This window comes from Chiloscyllium plagiosum, unplaced genomic scaffold (genome assembly GCF_037043375.1).
Source record: "Chiloscyllium plagiosum isolate Xiang-an unplaced genomic scaffold, Cpla_swu_hap1 HiC_scaffold_15, whole genome shotgun sequence".
In the NCBI taxonomy this organism is placed as follows: Eukaryota; Metazoa; Chordata; class Chondrichthyes; order Orectolobiformes; family Hemiscylliidae; genus Chiloscyllium; species Chiloscyllium plagiosum.
In genome coordinates, this window is record NW_028270153.1 from 45,555,622 (window position 1) to 45,576,063 (window position 20,442).

General features: G+C 39.9%; 1 protein-coding gene across 5 annotated transcripts in view; it reads right to left on the reverse strand.

The window, feature by feature from the left end:
• The window catches only part of ripor3 (RIPOR family member 3), a 237,847-nt gene that overhangs the window by 2,343 nt on the left and 215,062 nt on the right, over positions 1 to 20,442 (reverse strand). For all 5 annotated transcript variants that reach the window (XM_087994934.1, XM_087994936.1, XM_087994935.1 and 2 more), the window contains 3 exons: positions 13,693 to 13,851; positions 7,532 to 7,734; positions 299 to 382 (listed from right to left, as the gene is read on the reverse strand). In XM_087994934.1, the coding sequence (XP_087851060.1) occupies positions 299 to 382; positions 7,532 to 7,734; positions 13,693 to 13,851 (446 nt within the window). The remainder of the gene's footprint in view (positions 1 to 298; positions 383 to 7,531; positions 7,735 to 13,692; positions 13,852 to 20,442) is intronic.

The window sequence follows — 20,442 nt, forward strand, 5'->3', positions numbered from 1 at the left end:
ACACAATATTGAAACATAATATTGAAATGGATAAAATGAAACATCAATGTTTAAAACAAAACCTACATTGTTCTGTTTATTAGTCCATCTTGTCCACTTTGTAAGATAATAGAAATCATAAGTTTTATTTAGTCAATGCTGCTGCAAGTGGAAATACCTATTTATGGATGCATAAAATTACAAACTTAATATGCATTAATAATGGGTACAGGGACTTTTAAAAAAATTATTTGAAACCATTGCGAATATATTTTGGTCTTGTCAAAAGAAACACTAAATGTACTAGACCCTAACTTGCCTTCAGTTGTTTAAGTGCAATGCAGGCAGCTCTCTGGAGTTGTGTATCCTTTTCTTTCAAGGTATCCGTGTAATACGCCAAAGCCTGTGAAATTTGAAATTGTTAGCCAGTTCTAAATTGTTAAAATATAAATAAATTAATCATATTGAATTCAGAGTACAAAATACCATTGAATTAACTTTTAGGCACTGTTGATGTCATTCGGTGATAGATAGAAGTAGATTTTGTTAGACTGAGTCATTACATAATTCACCCTGTTGTACAGATTTTTTTCATGCAAGTACAGGTTTTTCTTAAAATAAAACAAAATATTCCCACTAAGTAACTGGTTAACGGCATGGCAAGTAGATCAGGAGATATCAGTGAAAATGGGACAAATTTAAGATTGCCTGAAACAACTCATTACCTCATAAAGTGTGACCCAATACTTACAATGATTCAATTTGAGCAAACACATTTGGCAATCATTCAACATCAAAGCAATGTTCGAGTTGCTAATTAAACAACTTTATTGTCTTTTAGACCCCTGTCACAAAGTTAATATGCAAATACAGTAACTTTATGAAAATCATGGGGAAGTTAAACATGAGATACCATTTTCACAAAACTAAATTGGAATCATACAAATTAGCCAGCAACATGCAATCTGAGGTTCTTTTTAGACAATAGACAATAGGTGCAGGAGTAGGCCATTCTGCTCTTCGAGCCTGCACCACCATTCATTATGATCATGGCTGATCATCCTCAATCAGTATCCTGTTCCTGCCTTATCTCCATAACCTTTGATTCCACTATCCTTGAGAGCTCTATCCAACTCTTTCTTAAACGAATCCAGAGACTGGGCCTCCACTGCCTTCTGGGGCAGAGCATTCTACACACCCACCATTCTCTGGGTGAAGAAGTTTCTCCTCAACTCTGTTCTAAATGGCCTACCCATTATTTTTAAGCTGTGTCCTCTGGTTCGGGATTCACCCATTAGCGGAAACATGTTTCCTGCCTCCAGAGTGTCCAATCCTTTAATAATCTTATATGTCTCAATCAGATCCCCTCTCAGTCTTCTAAACTCAAGTGTATACAAGTCCAGTCACTCCAATCTTTCAACATAAGATAGTCCCGCCATTCCAGGAATTGATCTCGTGAACCTATGCTGCACTCCCTCAATAGCCAGAATGTCTTTCTTCAAATTTGGAGACCAGAACTGCACACAATATTCCAGGTGTGGTCTCACCAGGGCCCTGTACAGCTGCAGAAGAACCTCTTTGCTTCTTTACTCAATCCATCTAGTTATGAAGGCCAGCATGCTATTAGCTTTCTTCACTACCTGCTGTACCTGCATGCTTGCCTTCATTGACTGGTGTACAAGAACACCCAGATCTCTTTGTACTGCCCCTTTACCTAACTTGACTCCATTTAGGTAGTAATCTGCCTTCCTGTTCTTGCCACCAAAGTGGATAACCATACATTTATCCACATTAAACTGCATCTGCATCTGTCCACTCACCTAACCTGTCCAGGTCACCCTGTAATCTCCTAACATCCTCCTCACATTTCACCCTGCAACCCAGCTTTGTATCATCAGCATTAATGTTACTATTAATACCATCTTCTATATCATTAATATATATTGTAAAAAGCTGCGGTCCCAGCACTGATCCCTGCGGTACCCCACTGGTCACCGCCTGCCATTCTGAAAGGGTGCCGTTTATCACTACTTTGTTTCCTGTCAGCCAACCAATTTTTAATCCAAGTCAGTACTTTGCCCCCAATACCATGCGCCCTAATTTTGCTCACTAACCTCCTATGTGGGACTTTATCAAAGGCTTTCTGAAAGTCCAGGTACACTACATCCACTGGATCTCCCTTGTCCATCTTCAGGGTTACATCCTCAAAAAATTCTAGAAGATTAGTCAAGCATGATTTCCCCTTCATAAATCCATGCTGACCTATCCTATTACTGCTATCCAGATGTGTCATAATTCCATCTTTTATAATTGACTCCAGCATCTTTCCCACCACTGAGGTCAGACTAACTGGTCTATAATTTCCTGCTTTCTCTCTCGCTCCTTTCTTAAAAAGTGGTACAATATTAGCCACCCACCAATCGCAGGAACTGATCCTGAATCTATCGAACTCTGGAAAATAATCACCAACGCATCCACGATTTCTCGAGCCACCTCCTTCAGTACCCTGGGATGTAGACCATCAGGCCCCAGGGACTTATCAGCCTTCAGACCTAAAAGTCTCTCCAACACCAATTCCTGGCAAATATAAATTCCCTTCAGTTCAGGTCCTTCAGCCACTGTTACCTCTGGGAGATTGCTTGTGTCTTCCCCAGTGAACACAGATCTGAAATACCAATTCAACTCTGCCTGATTTCCACATTAATAATGTGCATTGTTCAGGTATTGTTATTTCACCAAAAACTGGCTCATTATTATTCGGTACATTTATAATGTTGTTACTTTCTTTTAAAAAAATAGGAACACGACTAAACCATTAAGCCCTTCAAACTTGCTCTGCAATTCAATACAATCATGGTTCATTATCCTCAACTCAGTACCCTTTTGCTCCACCCTTTGATCCCTTTAGCCAAAGAGCTATGTCTAACTCCATCTTGAAAATAGACTTCAAGCGCTTTCTGTGGCAGAGAATTCACAGGCTTACCATTCTCTCGAAGTGTCTCCATATCTTGATCCTGAATGGCCTACCCCATTCCTTAGGCAGTGAACACAGTTCTGGGTTTTCTGGTCAATGGAACATTCTTCCTACATTTACTTTCTCTAATGCTGTTAGAATTTTATAGTTTTCTACAAGATTCTTCCTCATTCTGTTAAACTTCAGTGAATATAGTCCTAACCTATCTAATCTCCATATGTCTGATCTGCCATCCCAGGAATCAGTCCGGTAAACCTTTGCAGTCATAGAGATGTACAGGATGGAAACAGACCCTTCAGTCCAACACGACCAGATATCCCAACCCAATCTAGTCCTACCTGCCAGCACCCGGCCCATATCCCTCCAAACCCTTCCTATTCATATACCCATCCAAATGCCTCTTAAATGTTGCAATTGTACTAGCCTCCACCACATCCTCTGGCAGCTCATTCCATACACGTACCACCCTCTGCGTGAAATGGTTGCCCCTTAGGTCTCTTTTATATCTTTCCCCTCTCACCCTAAACCTATGCCCTCTAGTTCTGGACTCCCCGACCTCAGGGAAAAGACTTTGCCTATATATCCTAACCATGCCCCTCATAATTTTGTAAACTTCTATAAGGTCACCCCTCAACCTCCGACTCTCCAGGGAAAACAGCCTCAGCCTGTTCAGCCTCTCCCTGTAGCTCAGATCCTCCAACTCTGGCAACATCCTTGTAAATCTTTTTTGAACCCTTTCAAGTTTCACAACATCTTTCCGATAGGAAGGAGACCAGAATTGCACGCAATATTCCAACAGTGGCCTAACCAATGTCCTGTACAGCCGCAACATGACCTCCCAACTCCTGTACTCTGTATTCTGATCAATAAAGGAAAGCATACCAAACACCTTCTTAACTATCCTATCTACCTAGGACTCCACTTTCAAGGAGCTATGAACCCGCACTCCAAGGTCTCTTTGCTCAACAACACTCCCTAGGACCTTACCACTAAGTGTATAAGTGCTGCTAAGATTTGCTTTCCCAAAATGCAGCACCTCGCATTTATCTGAATGAAACTCCATCTGCCACTTCTCAGCCCATTGGCCCATCTGGTCCAGATCCTGTTGTAATCTGAGGTAACCCTCTTCACTGTCCACTACATCTCCAATTTTGGTGTCATCTGCAAACTTACTAACTGTACCTCTTATGCTCGCATCCAAATCATCTATGTAAATGACAAAAAGTAGAGGGCCCAGCACCGATCCTTGTGGCACTCCACTGGTCACAGGCCTCCAGTCTGAAAAATAACCCTCCACCACCACCCTCTGTCTTCTACCTTCGAGCCAGTTCTGTATCCAAATGGCTAGTTCTCCCTGTATTCCATGAAATCTAACCTTGCTAATCAGTCTCCCATGGGGAACCTTGTTGAATGCCTTATTGAAGTCCATATAGATCACATCTACTGCACTGCCCACATCAATCTTCTTTGTTACGTCTTCAAAAAACTCAATGAAGTTTGTGAGACATGATTTCCCACGCACAAAGCCATGTTGACTATCCCGAATCAGTCCTTGCCTTTCCAAATACATATACATCCTGTCCCTCAGGATTCCCTCCAACAACTTTCCCACCACCGAGGTCAGGCTCACTGGTCTATAGTTCCCTGGCTTGTCTTTACCGCCCTTCTTAAACAGTGGCACCACGTTTGCCAACCTCCAGTCTTCCGGCACCTCACTGGCTTATATTTTAAGTTTAATCAAGAGACTTATCTCCAAAAACATATAATCAAGAAAGAATTCACTATACTCACTACTACAGCCTTTCTCTTGGACAGACTTAAAACAACAATTAACTTATCTGATTCTGTGCTGTGAACTTCGCCCAACAGTTCCTCCAAGATTAGTTGTGAATTTCACTGTTAATTTTCCCAGATGCACTCTGATGTCCAGCGATATACGAATTCAAACAGCAAAGGCAGTAACTGCGCAGGTTCTCTCTTTCTCTCTCTCTCCTGCACTGTCCTCACCATGTGCTTTCTATGTCTGCTCTTCTCCCTTTTAAACTGCTGTTATTTTGACATTTGTTTTTCCAAAGTTCCAAAACAATGCAACAGCATATAAAACAGTAATTACTGCTCCTGGAATTTGAGGAAATCACCTTCCACACCTAAAATACCTTAAAAAAAGGAGCAGCTTTTACAGCCAGAAATTTTTCCTATCCTCCATCTTGGATTACCCAGATTCCTCCCTCCAAAGCCAGAACATCCTTGCTCAGTGAAGATGAACCCAAGCTGCATGCAATACTCTAGGTGTGGTCTTTCCAAGGCTGCGTCCAATTGCAACAAGATATCCCTGCTCCTGTACTTCCATTCTCTCACTCTGTAGATCAACATACCATTTGCCACCTTTACCTTCTACTGCATCTAATTGCTTACTTTCAGCAACTGGTGTCAAGGGCATCCAGGTTTTGTTGCGACTTCTTCTTTTCCTAATTTATCACAATTCAGATGCTAATCTGCTTTCTTGATTATACTACCAAGGTGAATAACCTCCCCTTTATCCACATTATACTTAATTCAACTTGTCCAATTCAGACTGAAGTATCTCTCCATCCTCCACACAGCTCACCATACTGCTCAACTTTGTATCATAAGCAAACTTGGAGTCCTTACATTCAATTGCTAATCTAAATCATTAATATATATTGTGAGAAGCTGGGACCCAAGCACTGATCCTTGCTATCCAATTAGTTACTCCCTGCCAGATGGAAAGATTCAATTTTTTGTTTTTTTAACTCTTTGTTTCCTACTCTGTCAGTACATATCTCCTATCCTATGTGTTTGAATTTTAAATGCTAATTTCCTATCTGGGACCTTATCAAAAGCCTTCTGAAAGTCCAAGTGGACCACATCTACTGGCTCTCCCGTATCAAATCTACTTGTTATATCTTCGAAAAGTTCCAGTCACTTTGTCAAGCATGATTGTCCTTTCCTAAATCCTTGCTGATTCTGTTCAATCCTGTCACCATTTTCCAAGTACGCTGATATTAAATCTCTTATAATTGACTCTTCACATTTTCCTCATTATCAATGTCAGGCTAAACAGTCTATAATTCCCTGCTTTCTTTCTCCCCCTGCTTTTCAAAAAAAAACCTGGGATATATTAGCAACCATTCAAGCCATAAGAACTATTCCAGAGTTAAAGTTTGAAAGATGACCACCTATATGTAGATTATTTCTAGTGCCACTTCCTTATGTTTCCTGGGGTGTAGATTATTGGGTTCTGAGTTTTTGTTTATTATATTAAACAATACACAGTTTACAAAACAATTAACATTAACAGCTATATACAGAGAAACAGTAATTTTACAAGGGAGAGGCACAGCAAAGCTAGGCCCCAAACCCTACCATGCAAACAGTTTTCAGGAAACGAGGACACCTCAAATCCTACTTTCCATCATTACAAAACAGTAAGTACATATAAGACAGTCCATTACATTAAAAAAGTGCATAAAATACAGACTGCCCAGCGAGCCCCCCCGCCCCTCCCACCTTCCGGCCACTCTAAGGCAGCCCGTTCCTACGCCCCTCAGTCCACCCCATGCTCCTTCCACTTGTTGATCCGCCCTGACACAACTTCTGACCACCTCTAGGACAGCCCATCCTGTTACCCCATCAACCCCACCCCCGCCACCCAGGACGACAGCGGTCAGGATGGCCTACCCACCTTCAGGCTTTACTAACCGCCCTTCGCACCTGGCTCTGAGGTTTTATTGGCCTTAATCCCACCAATTTCCCAATACCATTTCCCTACTCCTCCTCCTCATGATAATATTACGAAAAACTGCATTCTAAATACTAAACTAAAATTTGTACTGTGGCACAAATGACTTCTAGGAGGAAGTGAGGACTGCAGATGCTGGAGATCAGAGCTGAAAAATGTGTTGCTGGAAAAGCACAGCAGGTCAGGCAGCATCCAAGGAGCAGGAGAATCGACGTTTCGGGCATAAGCCCTCATTCAGGGCATAAGCCCTTATTCCCTGATTCCTGAAGAAGGGCTTATGCCCGAAACGTCGATTCTCCTGCTCCTTGGATGCTGCCTGACCTGCTGAGCTTTTCCAGCAACACATTTTCCAGCACAAATGACTTCTTTCAGCTTAATCTTTTAATCCTGTTTTTCTCTTTCATTATCTCATTTTGTAAATAAATTCCTTCAATGTGGCTTACTTAAAAAAGAAAGACTAGCATTTACATATGCATTTTACAATCAGCAATTTGTATCCAATTAACTACCTCTTGAAGTTTTGACTGTTGAAACGTAGGAAATATTACAGTTTTCTAATATCTGTGGAATTCATGCTTTTATCCTCTAAGCTTGCTGGTTTTCAATATGTAAATAGGAGTATTTTGTGCATATAACTCTTTACGTGCCTTTTTCACACAATTTTCATTCTGTCATTGTATGTTATCAGAACTAAAGGTTATTAATAACTTTTAGCACCAATTAGCTGATTTGTATTACTCATGTCAGACTGAAATACAACAAATTGTGCATTTTCGTCCTCCTTAAAATGCTCCAATAGAACAATCAATGCTTACCTTTGCTCTAAAAATATTATTTGCTGAAGCACTGCGAAGGAATGAGATTACAGTTTGTGCAATCTTGGGGTTCTCATCTAATTGAAGAATGCAGATTGACTGTAAGGTTTGGTGCAGAGGCTGAAGCTCAGAAACTAATTTGTCTTTTAACTTTTTCAATGTCTTCATCTTCTGTGCAGTCTGTAGTTCTTCAGGGAGAAATACTAAAAATGTAAAAAGTTAAAGAATTTTAAATAAGGACATAGAATTACTTTATTAAAAAAAAATTCAAAAATTCAAGTTATTCTCCTCAGCTCCTTTGTATCCTATTTGTCAAAAGGTTTTTTTAGGAAACGTTCGTTTCCCAGTGGTTTCTGAAATGATAAACAGGAACAAGACTAGGCCATTCAGCTCCTTGAGTCTACTCCATAATTTAATCAGATCATGGCTAATCTAGATTAGATTAGATTCCCTACAATGTGGAAACAGGCCCCTTGGCCCAACAAGTCCACAACGACCCTCCGAAGAGCAACACATCTAGACTCATTCCCTTAACTAATGCACCTAACACTAAGGGCAATTTAGCATGGCCAATTCACCTGACCTGCACATCTTTGGACTGTGGGAGGAAACTGGAGCACCCGGAGGAAGCACACGCAGACACAGGGAGAATGTGCAAACTCCACACAGACAGTCGCCCGAGGCCGGAATCGAACCTAGGACGCTGGTGCTAACCACTGAGCCGCCCCTAACTGTGGCCTAAACTTCACTATTTGCTTCAGTCTCATAACTCTCAATTCCTACATAGATTAACAATCTATCCAACTCAGTTTTAAATGTATTAAAATACCCAGCCCCCACAATGTTATTTTGGAAAGAGAATTTCAAAGTCTAATGACCCTGTAAGAGAAAAGATTTCTCCTTATCTCTGCCTGATTGGGAGACTTTATTTAGTCACTCATTTTAGACCCACATTTCTCACAATACAACTGAATGTAACATTCTATCATGTTATGATCACTCTTGCCTGGATTATTTATCAAGATCTGTAATTAATCCTGTCTCTTTGCACATCAACCAGAAGTATAACCTGTTTCATGGTTGGTCCAGATTGTATTGTTCCAAGTAGCTGTCCTAAATAATCTCTATAAAGTCATCCTCCAGAATATCTTTGCCAATTTGCTTAATCCAATTATCTAAAGATTAAAAACACTGCAAATATTACACTATCTTTCAAGTCCCCAGTATTTATTGATTTAGAGTCATAGAAGCATAGAGCTGTACAGCATGGAAACAGACTGTTCAGTTCAAATCATCCATGCTGACCAGATATCCCAAATTAATCTAGTCCCATTTGCCAGCACTTGGCCAATGTCCCTCTAATCCCTTCCTATTCATAAACCCATTCAGATGCCTTTTAAATATATTTGTGCCAGCCTCTTCCACTTCCCCTGGAAGGTATTCATGAAAACGTTGCCCCATAGGTCCCTTTTAAATCTTTCCTCTCTCATCTTAAACTTATGCCTTTTATTTTTGGACTCCCCACCCTGGGGAAAAGACCTTGGTTATTTACCTTATTCATGCCCCTCTTGATTTTATCTACCTCTAGAAGGTCATTGCTCAGCCTCTGACACTCCAGAGAAAATAGCCATAGCCTATTCAGCCTCTCTATTTGGTTCAAACCCTTCAACCCTGGCAACATCCTTGTAAATCTTTTCTGAACCCTTTCAAGTTTCACAATATCCTTCCAATAGTAGGGAGACCAGAACTGCATGCATCATTCCAAGCGTGGTCTAACCAATGTCCTGTACAGCCAAAACTGACTTCCCAGCTCCTGTACTCAAGGCACTGACCAATAAAGGATAGCATACCAAATGCTGCCTTTACTATCCTGTCTATCTGCAACTCCATTTTCAAGGAAGTATACTACACTCCCCAGGATCTTACCGTTAAGTGTATAGGTCCTGCCCTGAGTTGCCTTTCCAAAATGCACCTCACATTTAACTAAATTAAACTCCATCTGCCACTCCTCAGCCTATTAGCCCATTTGGTCAAGATCCCGTTGTACTCTGAGGTAATCACCTTCACTATCCACTACAACTCCAATTTTGGTGTCATCTGTAAACTTATCAACCATCCTTCCTATGTTCACATCCAAATTATTTATATAAATGATGAAAAGCATTTGACCCAGCATTGGTGGCACATTTATACAGTGCAATTATTGTCAGGCAGTCTGTAAACTACTTCCACCATTGACAACCTTGTTTTTTCACTCTGCACCTAAATGCATTTTACATCTTGAGCTCCTGAACCAAGATCTTTTCTTACTACTACCTCGATTGTACCCCTGTCCTTCCAAAGTGTCAAATACCCAGAATATTCAATGGTCACCATGACTTGGAGGTGCCAGTATTGGACTGGGGTGGACAAAGTTAAAAATCACACAACACCAGATTATAATCCAACAGGTTTAGAGTCATAGAGTCATAGAAATGTACAGCATTGAAACAGACTCTTTGGTCCAACTTGTCTGTGTTGTTCAGATATCCCAACCCAACCTAGTTCCATCTGCCAGCAACAGCCCATATCCCTCCAAACCTTTCCTATTCATATATCCATCCAGATGCCTTTTAAATGTTGCAATTGTACCAGTCTCCACCACTTCCTTTGGCAGGGCAAAAGTGAGGACTGCAGATGCTGGAAACCAGAGTCTAGATTAGAGTGGTGCTGAAAAAGCACAGCAGGTCAGGTAGCATCACCTACTCCACCCTGGAGTCTCCCTGCCTCTATTCCTGATAAAGGGCTTTTGCCCGAAACGTTGATTTTCCTGCTCCTCGGATGCTGCCTGACCTGCTGTGCTTTTCCAGCACACTCTAATCTGGACACTTTCTCTGGCAGCCCGACCCACACATACACCAGCCTCGGTTTATGTGGAAGCACTAGCTTTCAGAGTGCTGCGCCTTCATCAGACAACCACAGTCTAGTGCTTCCAAATAAACCTGCTGGACCTGGTGTTGTGTGATTTTTAACTTTAACAGAATACTCAAGTAACCCATTTAACTACATCTCTGAGATGGCTTGGTTATCAGACTCATTCTTTCCAGCTGTGTTATTAATTGATCCATTTTATTAAGAGTGCTGCAAGTATTCAGGTGATGAATGATCAATTATTTTATTTACTCAATGGATGAAGGGGTTGCTATCTGGGCTAGCGTTTATGATCTATCCCTGGTTGCCCTTTAGAAAGTCCGGTAAGATGCCTTCTTGAACCTCAGCAATTTGCTTTCAGTAGATTGGCCCACAATGCTGTTCATAGAATGGAATGTCAATACTGTGGAAATAGGCCATTCAGCCTAACTGGTCCATACTGACCCTCCAAAGAGCATCCCACCCAGATCCATCCGCCTAGCTTATATTTCCCATGGCTAACCACCTAGATTAGATAGATTAGATTAGATTAGATTACTTACAGTGTGGAAACAGGCCCTTCGGCCCAACAAGTCCACACTGACCTGCCGAAGCGTAACCCATCCAGACCCATTCTCCCACATTTACCCCTTCACCTAACACTACGGGCAATTTAGCATGGTCAATTCACCTAACCTGCACATTTTTGGATTGTGGGAGGAAACCGGAGTACCCGGAGGAAACCCACGCAGACACGGGGAGAATGTGCAAACTCCACACAGAGAGTCACCTGAGGCGGGAATTGAACCCGGGTCTCTGGCGCTGTGAGGCAGCAGTGCTAACCTAGCCTGCACATCCCTGGAAACTATGGGCAATTTTGGACTGTGGGAGGAAACATAGACACGGGGAGAACGTGCAAACTCCACACAGACAGTCACCTGAGCATGGAATCAAATCTGGGTCTTTGATATGTGAGGCAGCAGTACTAACCTCTGAGCCACCATGCTACTCCTTACATAGTGGGCTCCATGATTTTGACCTAGTGGCACTGCAGGGTCGGTGATTTGTTTTCAAATCAGAATGGTGAGTGGCTTGGAGATGAACTTGCAGATGATAGTGCTCCTAAGTATTTGTCACTTTTTTCCATCTAAATGGTAGTAGTCATTTTGAAGTTTAAGGAGCCTTGATAGTCAATTTTGTAGATGCTACCTGCTGCTACTGTGTCATTGTTTGAGGGAGTAAATGTGGATCTGGTGCCAATCAAGAGGGTTGCTTTGTCTTGGATGATACTAAGATTCTTGTATTGTTGGAGCTGCACTCATTCAGGCAAGTGGGGAAGATTCAGTCACACTTCTAACTTGCCCCTTGTGAATGGTAGCAGGCTTTGGGAGTCAGGTGTTGTTACTTGCTGCAGCATTCCTAGTTTCTGACCTATATTTATAGCCATAGGACTTATATGGTTAGTCCAGTTCAGTTCCTGGTCAGTATCAAGAGGTGACGGCTATATTCTCTCTTGTTGGAGATGGTCATTACCTGGCACTTGTGAGGCACAAATGTCAAATTCTACTTTTTCCTGCTCGAAGTTAATTTGCTCATCAATTTTTGTTTACGCTTTATGCCTTCCTGTAAGATCCTGGCTCATTATCATAACAGGAGCTTCTAAGGAAATTATTGCTTTGTTCTTCTCTTTAAGTAAACAATTCTCCCTTCACGTGAACCCTGCCACCATCACCCCCACTATTTGTTTCTAGTCATATGGGACTTGTGTTTTTATATTTACTGTTATTTACGTATCGAAATTTGAATTAAATTCAAACTCCTATGAATCATTGACATTGAACAATAAGGCTATTAATGGGAAAGATACATAATTGTTGATATCCTGGTTTTGCAGAGAAGAGCTTGAAGTCAGTATTCTGATCTCATCATTGGGTAGTGTCTGACTTTTTGATTGGTGATTCATCCCATCTTATGTGAAGAAATTTTTAAAATCAAGAAAAAAATGCCTGATATTAATTCACCACCATCTTTCTCTTGCCTTTTCTCAGCAGTTTTAATGCCAGTCCTGTTTCCTATTACTTCTGCTCCTCACATGTCATTAACAATGATAACTTTCAATATTGTGGAATCTTAAAATACTTTCCAAGGCATCTCACTAAAGTATAGACAAAAAATGAATACCTAGCCAAAGGAGGAAATATTCAGATAAGTGGCCAAAGGCTGAATGTGTGATTGCTTGTGAGAAGATTGGACAAATTGAATAATAGAGATATTAACTCTAAAAGCAGGAAAGGTATGTTGAGCCTTCATAAATTTCTTGTTTGGGCATAAGTACAGTATTGTGTCCAGTTCTGGGCTCCACAGTTGAGGAAGGATGTGAGGATCCATGAAGATTCATTGAAGATTTACAAGAATGGTTCTTGGATAATATTTTAAAGTGGAGAATGTGGATTTGTTCTCCTTGGAACAAAGGAGATTGCAGAGAAATTTATGAGAAGCGTACAAGATTATGACAGGTTTAGGCAAGGTACACCAAACAAAGCTATTTTCATTCCATTGATGATACAATTCACTTATGTTCCTTTAGGACTAGGAGAGACAGCTTTAAGATTTTGGGCAAAAAAAAAGCAAATGAGGATGGTAGAAGCAGAAAGGATCAATCATTTCAAACAGAAATTGGTTAACTATTCAAGGTAAATAAAGTTGGCGTTACAGAGCCACGTGGATATAATGAGAGAGGGACTAACTGGATTGTTCCTTGGGAAATCAATGTGAGCTTGAAGGTCTGAATGATTTCACTTCATGCCATGAAATATAAAGGAATAGTTTTGAAAGAAAGAAATCGAAGTATGTTCTAAAGTACTATCCTGAATGTGTTAGTTTTTGGAATTTTTTGAGTTTGATGAAATGCAATGAACTGAACAGAAACTTGAGAAATATCTCAAAACTGGCACAATTTACACCTGGATAGCCAATCTAAGAGACAGGTAAAAGGATGTGTAGGGATGGGATCTTATAAAAAGTATCAAAATCTTAACATTGATTAATATCAGATCAGGAATGCAGAACAGATTCGACAGTGCTTTGACCTGTGATGACTATGGTATGTTTAAACTTCAGTCTCAATCTACTGAAATCACTTTGACATATAACAACATAACTAAAACTCTTGTAAATCAAGCATGAATGCATTAGACCATAAATTTTCTGTTAAATCAATGACTGCATACTCAAATTTCAATGCAAGCAAATAACTTTTTTCTTACTCCTACCTTCCTTTGCAAGTCTTGTCAGGTGTGTCCCCAGCTGAGTAATATTGTACTTCTTCACATAGTTGAAAAACTGGAAGACTGTCACTATTTCCTCTGAGACATTAGGACACAGCAGCAATTCACAACAGCTGACAATCTGGTACAGAAGTGTTCTGAATACTTACAAAAACATGAAAATAGTATAAACATTTAAATGATTTAATAAGACTGTTATTGTGAAGAGTTCTTTGGCCATGTAAGATTAGTTAAAAATATCTTTAGAATCAGCTCTGAAAAAGAATTTACTGGGTGAGTGGCAATCAACTGCCGATGCTATTTGTTAGGTGCATCCAGGAGGGCTTCTTGAAATAATATATAAATAGTCCAACTAGGGAAGAGGGTTTACGAGACCTTGTACTGGGGAATGAGCCTGGCCACTGATCGAAGTTTCAGTGGGGGTGAAGGCTAATTAAGGTAATATTAGGCAGAAACTGGAGAAATTAGATTGAGGGTAGTTGTTGAGGGTAAATCCAGATCTGACATTTAGGAGTCTTTCAAAGATTCTTGGAAAAACCTGATCAAGTCCCAGGGATCCAATGGCCTTTATGCATTTTAAGACCTCCAATCCCACCTCTTGTAATATTAACTCTTTTCAAAACAAGATCCCCAGCTTCCATGTTCATCTCCACATGTAAACACTGAAGCAAAATATTCATTTAGTATCTCACCATCTCCTGTGAGGATGAAAGGTAAGGATACTAAACATTTATTAGGAGCAGGTGGGTAGCTAGGAAAAGGGTAAGTTCATTCAAGAATAAAGGATTTATGCATGGAGCCAGAGGAAGTGGGTGAGGTCCTTAATGAGTACTTCACAGTGGTATTCACCAAGGAGAGGGACGTGGATGATGGTGAGGTTAGGGAGACGGCTACGTTATTATTCTATGGTGTGACTGGATGGGCCATTGAAATAATGAACTTATGATAGCAATAACAAACTTACCATGGAATTACAACAGATGGAAAATGATTAAAGCATGCTGGAAAATAGAATCTAGGCTTGACTCAAGTGATTGTGCTAATCCACATGTTGCAAAATCCAGACAGACTGCAGCTGCCCACAGACGGTTTGCAAACAACCTTGATAGCTGCACTACACACTACAATATACACTAAATGAAGTTGGACTTGAATGGGACAATGGAATGTCGCCCTTGGGACCATCAGGAGTAATGAGTCATTCACTTGACACGGTGGCAACCAAGACCCTTATTTGGAGAAAACTACGTGCACCCAGCACCTACCATAATGGACACCTAAGGGCCACCTTACCCTCAATATGCCAACACCTGGTTGGGTCTGATTGATCAGGGTAACTGAATCAGATCAATCCATTGGCAGATCCTCCACACCCTCCCAAAAGGGCACAAAGACTCTGAAGGATAAGAATCACTGAAAAACCCCACTCAGAGCAGTAACTCGAGAATAACCATTGAAAGAGAAAACACCTCCAAGACCATTGAAAGAAGAAGAATACATCACCATATGGAGCCCGGCCAAGTTCTTGTGTGGTGTTACATGATCATACAAAGTTAAGTTAAAGCATAAGAGAGTTTGTAGAGTTTTTTTTGTTAGTTTATAGTATACTTTATTATTCTAATGTTAATTGTGTTCAATAAATGAATATTATTGTCTATAAGAGTCAGCTCACAGTTCTTTTGCTGAATATCAGAATTTAAACACATTGTGTGGCAGATACAACAAGGGTATATCGATATTAAAAAGGAGATAGTATTGGGGGTCTTGAAAAACATTAAGGTCGGTAAGTTCTCAGGATCCTGAAGATGATAAGGGAAGAGATTAATGGTGCCTTGCCAAGGATCTTTGGCCACAGGCGAGGTCCCAGAAGACTGGAGAAGAGCCAATGTTATTCATTTGTTTAAGGTCAGTAGGTTTAATCCAGGAAATTATAGGCTGGTAGTACGGTAATTATTAGAGACATTTTTAGCAGCAGGAATTATTCACATTTGGAAAAGAATGGACTTATTTGGGAAAGTTAGCAGGGCTTTGTGCAGGGGAGGTCTTGTCTCAGATTTGATATTTTTGAGAAAGTGATGATGATTGATGAGGGTAGGGGTAGTGAGTCTAAATGGAGGGTTCAGAAAAGATTTACAAAGATGATGCCAGGGTTGGAGAGTTTGAGCTATAGGGAGCTGCTGAATAGACTGGGGTTGTTTTCCCTGGAGGGTCAGAGGCTGAGAAGTGATCTTAGAGGTTTATAAAATCATGAGGGGGCATGGATAGGGTAAATAGACAAGATCTTTTCCCTGAGATGGGGGAGTCCAGAACTAGAGAGCATAGGTTTAAAATGGGAGGGGAAAGATTTAAAAGGGAACTAAGGGGCAACATTTTCATGCAGAGGGTGGTGCATGTATGGAATAAGCTGCCAGAGGAAGTGGTGAAGGCTTTAAAAGACATCAGGATCGATATATGAATAGGAAGGGTTAGGAGGAAATATGCTGGCAAATGATTAGGTTAGATTTCCTACAGTGTGGAAACAGGCCCTTCGACCCAACCAGTCCACACCGACCCTCTGAAGAGTAACCAACTAAACCCATTTCCCTCTGACCAATGCACCTAACACTATGGGCATTTTAGCATGGCCAATTCACCTGACCTGCACCCAGAGGAAACCCAGGCAGACACAGGGAGAATGTGCAAACTCCACACAGACAGTCGCCTTAGGTTGGAATCGAACCTGGAACCCTGGTGCTGTGAGGAAGCAGTGCTAACTACTGAAGCACCGAGCCACCCTAATGGGATTACATTAGTTTAGGAGATCTGGCCCGCATGGACGAGTTGGATCAAAGAGTCTGTTTCTGTGCTGTACATCTCTATACCTCAATTTGTGAAGATCCCTCACATTAAGCTGGACAAGAAGGTGAAGTCAGATGGGATCCATGATGACTTGGTAAGTTGAATACAAAAGTGGCTTAGTTATAGAAGACAGAGGATAGTTGTGAGGGGCTGTTTTTTCTGACTGGAGGACTGTGACCAGTAGTGTTTCATAAGGATTAGTGTTGGGACCATTGTTGCTTGTAATGCATATAAATGATTTGGGTGAAAATGTAAGTTTGCAGACAACATGAAAATTGGTAGAATTGTGTATAGTAAGAAAGATTGTCAAAAGATACAGCAGGATATAGATCAGTTGGAAAGTTAGGCAGAGAAATGTGAGATGGAGTTTAATCCAGACTAAATAGAGGTGATGATCTTGGAAGTTATTTGCAAAAAAAAAGTGTACAGTTAATGGCAGAACCCTTCGGAGCATTGATTACAGAAGGATCTTAGGTTCCAAGTCCATATCTCCCTGAAAGTGGCCAGAGAGTCCATAGGCAGTAAAAAAAAAGGCCATATTTGCTTTAGCAGTCCGATCTATTAAAGTTGGCAAGTAACGTTGCAGTGTATAAAACTTTAGTTAGGCTGCTTTTGGTGTATTGTGTGCTATTCTGGTCACCACAATATAGGAAGGATGTATAGGCTTTGGAGAGGGTGCAGAAAAGGTTCACCAGGATGTTTCCTGAATTGGAGTGTAGTAGCTATAAGGAGAGGTTAGACAAACCCGGATTGTTTTCATGTCGGAAGCTAAGGGATGATTTGATAGTATATAAAATTGAGAGACATGGAAAGTGTGGATAGTTGAGTCTTTTTCCAAGGCCAGGAGGCATTGATTTAAAGTGAGAAAGTAAAGTTAAAGGAATTGCAAAAGGAAAGCTTTACTTTATCAAAAAGGTGCTAGGCGCCTGTAACACTCCACCAGGGGAGGAGGTAGAAGCAAATACAAAATAACGTTTCAGAGATATTGAGACAGCCACATGAATAGGCAGAAAATAGAGGGAAGTGGACCATGTGCATGTGGATGAGATTAACTTACAATAGCATCGTAGCCAGCACAGACATGGTGGGCTGATAAGCCCATTCCTGTGCTGTACTATTCTGTATTCTATGAAGACAATGGCCTGACTGACTCTGGTTTTGTAGCCTATGTTCTTTGATATTAGGCAATTGGTATAAGCTTCTGGTTTTACAGAATTGATGAGCTCAGCCACACATTTAAGCAAGAAAATTTATAACCAAAGATGAGAAGAATGACTTGTGTACAAGTAGAAACTTTAAAGTGATTGTAGGACTTGGTAATTTATTTCCTTTTCAAATGATATAATTTAGTTATCCACACTACACCAATCCACTATGATACATTGCTAACTTGAATCATAATATCGATTTTTTTTTAAGTTGAGTTCTATAAAACATGTGGCCTCAATTTTTCTTAATGTTGTTTGACTGGAATAAATCTATCAAGTTAACAATCAAATATAACAACTGCATAGTTTCACTAAATAATATATTTTCTGCTATGTAATGTAACAGTTGTTTTTGCCTGTTGTCACTTTTGCAGTTTACTCCCACGGCCATCAGAAGGACACATACTTTCATATTTCAATATAAATTATTGTTGAGCCAAAAAAATGGCACATCACATTGTAAAATATGTAACTACCGTGCTTTCCCCGCCATAAACATTTGATGAAAAGAACTTCATAACATGCTCGGAATACATAACAAGTTAGTCATTGTTGAATGAGGAAAGGCAGGTTAATTCTTGCATGAGTCTCTTCATGTGTACTGGCTTGCTTTATATATTTTATGGATGATTTTCTGAAATCCAACATGAGCTGTTTATTTCAATACTGCGAAGTGACGTAGTTAGCTAAACCTTGGCTCAATAGATTTCTAAGAAGGTGACGCAAAAATCTTCTGCAATTTTTATATTGTTACAAACATTTTGTGTAGTAGAACTGTAACAATTTTTCTTTGAACTTTCATAGAGATAGGAATAAAAATGAGCACAAATATTTCATATTAGAACCTCAAATTTTCATTCTAAGCTTCCTACATCGCTAATAAATAAAAGCCTCAAAACAAAATATAAGGATACTGAAAACTTAAAAATATGAACAACATACTAGCAATAGTCAGTAGTTGAGACAGCAGCTATAGAAAGAGAAACAGTTAATATTTTAGGTTAATGACCTGACAAAAGGTTAACTCTGTTTTTCTCTCTCCCCAGTTACTGCCTCTTCTGAATATTTGCACGGTTTTCTGCATCATTGCAATAAAGGGACATGTATCAAGTTTGTGAATGTCTCAAAGGATTCATAGCATAATAAATAGTATAGACAGGAATGGCCATGACATTGATCATTGAAGTGAGGGGGTAGAACTATGGCAGGTAGTTTTCAACGCAATTTAAAGTTAAGCTCATCAATTTTGCTTTAAAAAGTATAAATTAGTAAAATGTGAAATAAGGGTCTAAGAATGCCAACAAGATGAACAGGAAATAACTAAGAATACACAAAGAAATGAGACTACTTGTTAAGAAAAGGTTCTGTTCCTGAATGTGTGTAGCATTCATAGCAAAGTAGCAAATTCATAGTGCACACGTGGAAGTAAATAAATACTGCCTGATAATCAGTATGAAGACGTGTTTGCAGGATGAAAAGGAATCCATACTGAATATTGAGGATATTTGGCATTCATACAAATAGGAAGGTAGTAAAAGTGGAGGGGTTGCACTATTAATCAAAGATGGCAATTGTATTTCTGAGCTGATATTGGTTTAGGAGAATCAGTTTAAGTAGAAATGAGGAATAAGAGAGGACAAAAGTCATTAGTGGTAGTGGTTCTCAGGAACCCTAACTAACCACAATGTGGACAAAATACATAAGATGATATATTAAGTGCTTATAATAAAGGGATGGCATTAATCATAAAGTAAATACATCATTGACACAAATTATGTTTTAAGTTGAAAAAAATCAAATTGGCAACAATAGCCTGGTTGAGGAGTTCTTAAATACTTTTGATAGTTACTTAAAGCAGCATATTTGGAAACTGTCCAGAAAGCAGGTGGTATTAGACTTAGTGTTTTATGATGTGACAGAATTGATTAATTACCTCAGAATAAAGGCACTCTTAGGTAGCCACAACATGATTGAATTTTATGTCCAGTTTGAAAGGAGAAGATTGGGTCTAAGAGTTAAACATATGTTGTGGGTGTGAAAACTGAGATAGCAGACATTAACTGACATTTTAAGCTAAGTAATATATCAGTGGGTGCAATGGCAAACATTTAAGGGATAATTCTTAATAATCAGAATAGATATAGTCCTAATTTAAAGAACAATTCGAAAGAGAGAACCTCCAATCCGTGATTAAAAAAGTTAAGGGAAACTTAAGGCAAAACATATAACTGTGAAAAGATGAGTAGCAGGTCAGATGTTTAGGCAGAATAGAAGAAAAAGACAATAACTATAAGATTAATCAGAAGGAAGAAATTCACCTTTAAGAGGAAGCTAACTCGGAGTATAAAACAGCAGGGAAAGGAAAGAAATCCAGTGAGTTTGGTCCTCTCAAGTGAGAATGATGCATCAGTCATGCATAATAAGGAAATGATAAAGTTAAAAATCACACAACACCAGGTTATAGTCCAACAGGTTTAATTGGAAGCACACTAGCTTTCGGAGCGACGCTCCTTCATCAGGTGATTGTCAGCGTCGCTCCGAAAGCTAGTGTGCTTCCAATTAAACCTGTTGGACTATAACCTGGTGTTGTGTGATTTTTAACTTTGTACACCCCAGTCCAACACCGGCATCTCCGAATCAAGGAAATGACAGTTTTTATGTTTTCACTATAGAGGGTACAAAACACTTT